General features: G+C 41.4%; 1 protein-coding gene across 2 annotated transcripts in view; it reads left to right on the top strand.

Annotated features, from left to right (window-relative positions):
• LOC107738571 (tyrosine-protein phosphatase non-receptor type 12-like) overlaps positions 1-1,294 on the top strand; it is a 21,449-nt gene that overhangs the window by 11,787 nt on the left and 8,368 nt on the right. For both annotated transcript variants that reach the window (XM_016550336.1, XM_016550337.1), the window contains exon 3: positions 1,080-1,156. In XM_016550336.1, coding sequence (XP_016405822.1) covers positions 1,080-1,156 — 77 coding nt within the window. The remainder of the gene's footprint in view (positions 1-1,079; positions 1,157-1,294) is intronic.

The raw sequence follows: 1,294 nt of genomic DNA on the forward strand, positions 1-1,294 counted from the left end.
GTTTTTAATCTAAATTAGATTCTATCATTTCGAAATTTGAAGCAAAAACAGAATGGTCTGGCTTTAGAGTGTTGTGAAACTATACTATATAAAACATCTGAAGGAAACCGCAGACGAGCTGAATGAGACGCAGATTCACTCTCTGACAGCAGGTGTGTTTCCTTGGTTACCGCTGTAAACAAAGCAGAGCTGCACTTATGAACAGCAATGATACAGTGTCTCCTGGGTTACAGCTAAACAGCAATGATATAGTGTTTCCTTGGTTACCGCTGTAAACAAAGCAGAGCTGCACTTATGAACAGCAATGATATAGTGTTTCCTTGGTTACCGCTGTAAACAAAGCAGAGCTGCACTTATGAACAGCAATGATATAGTGTTTCCTTGGTTACCGCTGTAAACAAAGCAGAGCTGCACTTATGAACAGCAATGATATAGTGTTTCCTTGGTTACCGCTGTAAACAAAGCAGAGCTGCGCTTATGAACAGCAATGATACAGTGTTTCCTTGGTTACCGCTGTAAACAAAGCAGAGCTGCACTTATGAACAGCAATGATACAGTGTTTCCTTGGTTACCGCTGTAAACAAAGCAGAGCTGCACTTATGAACAGCAATGATATAGTGTTTCCTTGGTTACCGCTGTAAACAAAGCAGAGCTGCACTTATGAACAGCAATGATATAGTGTTTCCTTGGTTACCGCTGTAAACAAAGCAGAGCTGCACTTATGAACAGCAATGATACAGTGTTTCTGGGTTACCGCTGTAAACAAAGCAGAGCTGCGCTTATGAACACTATTTTAATATGCATCGTTCAGAGGCAAGATGAAAAGAAAATACCACGTAAACTTTTCTAAAGACAGTCAGTTCCCCTCAGACATACATTCATATAAACTCCTACCCCTATTGTATCATGATTTGTTTAGCATCTCAAACGATTTGAATCGTCACATATTTGAATCGATTTTCACCCGGCTCGCGGTTCATCGTTACATCCCTAGTCCCCATTTAAATAGCTAAGTAAATGTGTGTGTGTGTGTGTGTGTGTATCTGCTGACATGTTGATGTCTTTCTCTTGCATCTCAGTCGACCACAGTCGTGTGAAGTTGACGTTAAAAACATCCAACCAGGACACTGATTACATCAATGCAAACTTCATCAAGGTACTGAAGACTTGCTGTGCTTCTCTGTGTCCTTTCCTGTCTCTGTGTGTGTGTGTGTGTGTCTGTCTGTGTCTGTGTCTGTGTGTGTCTCTGTGTGTGTGAGTGTGTGAGTGAGTGTGTGTGTGTGTGTGTGTGTGT

This window comes from Sinocyclocheilus rhinocerous, unplaced genomic scaffold (genome assembly GCF_001515625.1).
Source record: "Sinocyclocheilus rhinocerous isolate Xijiao unplaced genomic scaffold, SAMN03320098_v1.1 scaffold3662, whole genome shotgun sequence".
Classification (NCBI taxonomy): domain Eukaryota; kingdom Metazoa; phylum Chordata; class Actinopteri; order Cypriniformes; family Cyprinidae; genus Sinocyclocheilus; species Sinocyclocheilus rhinocerous.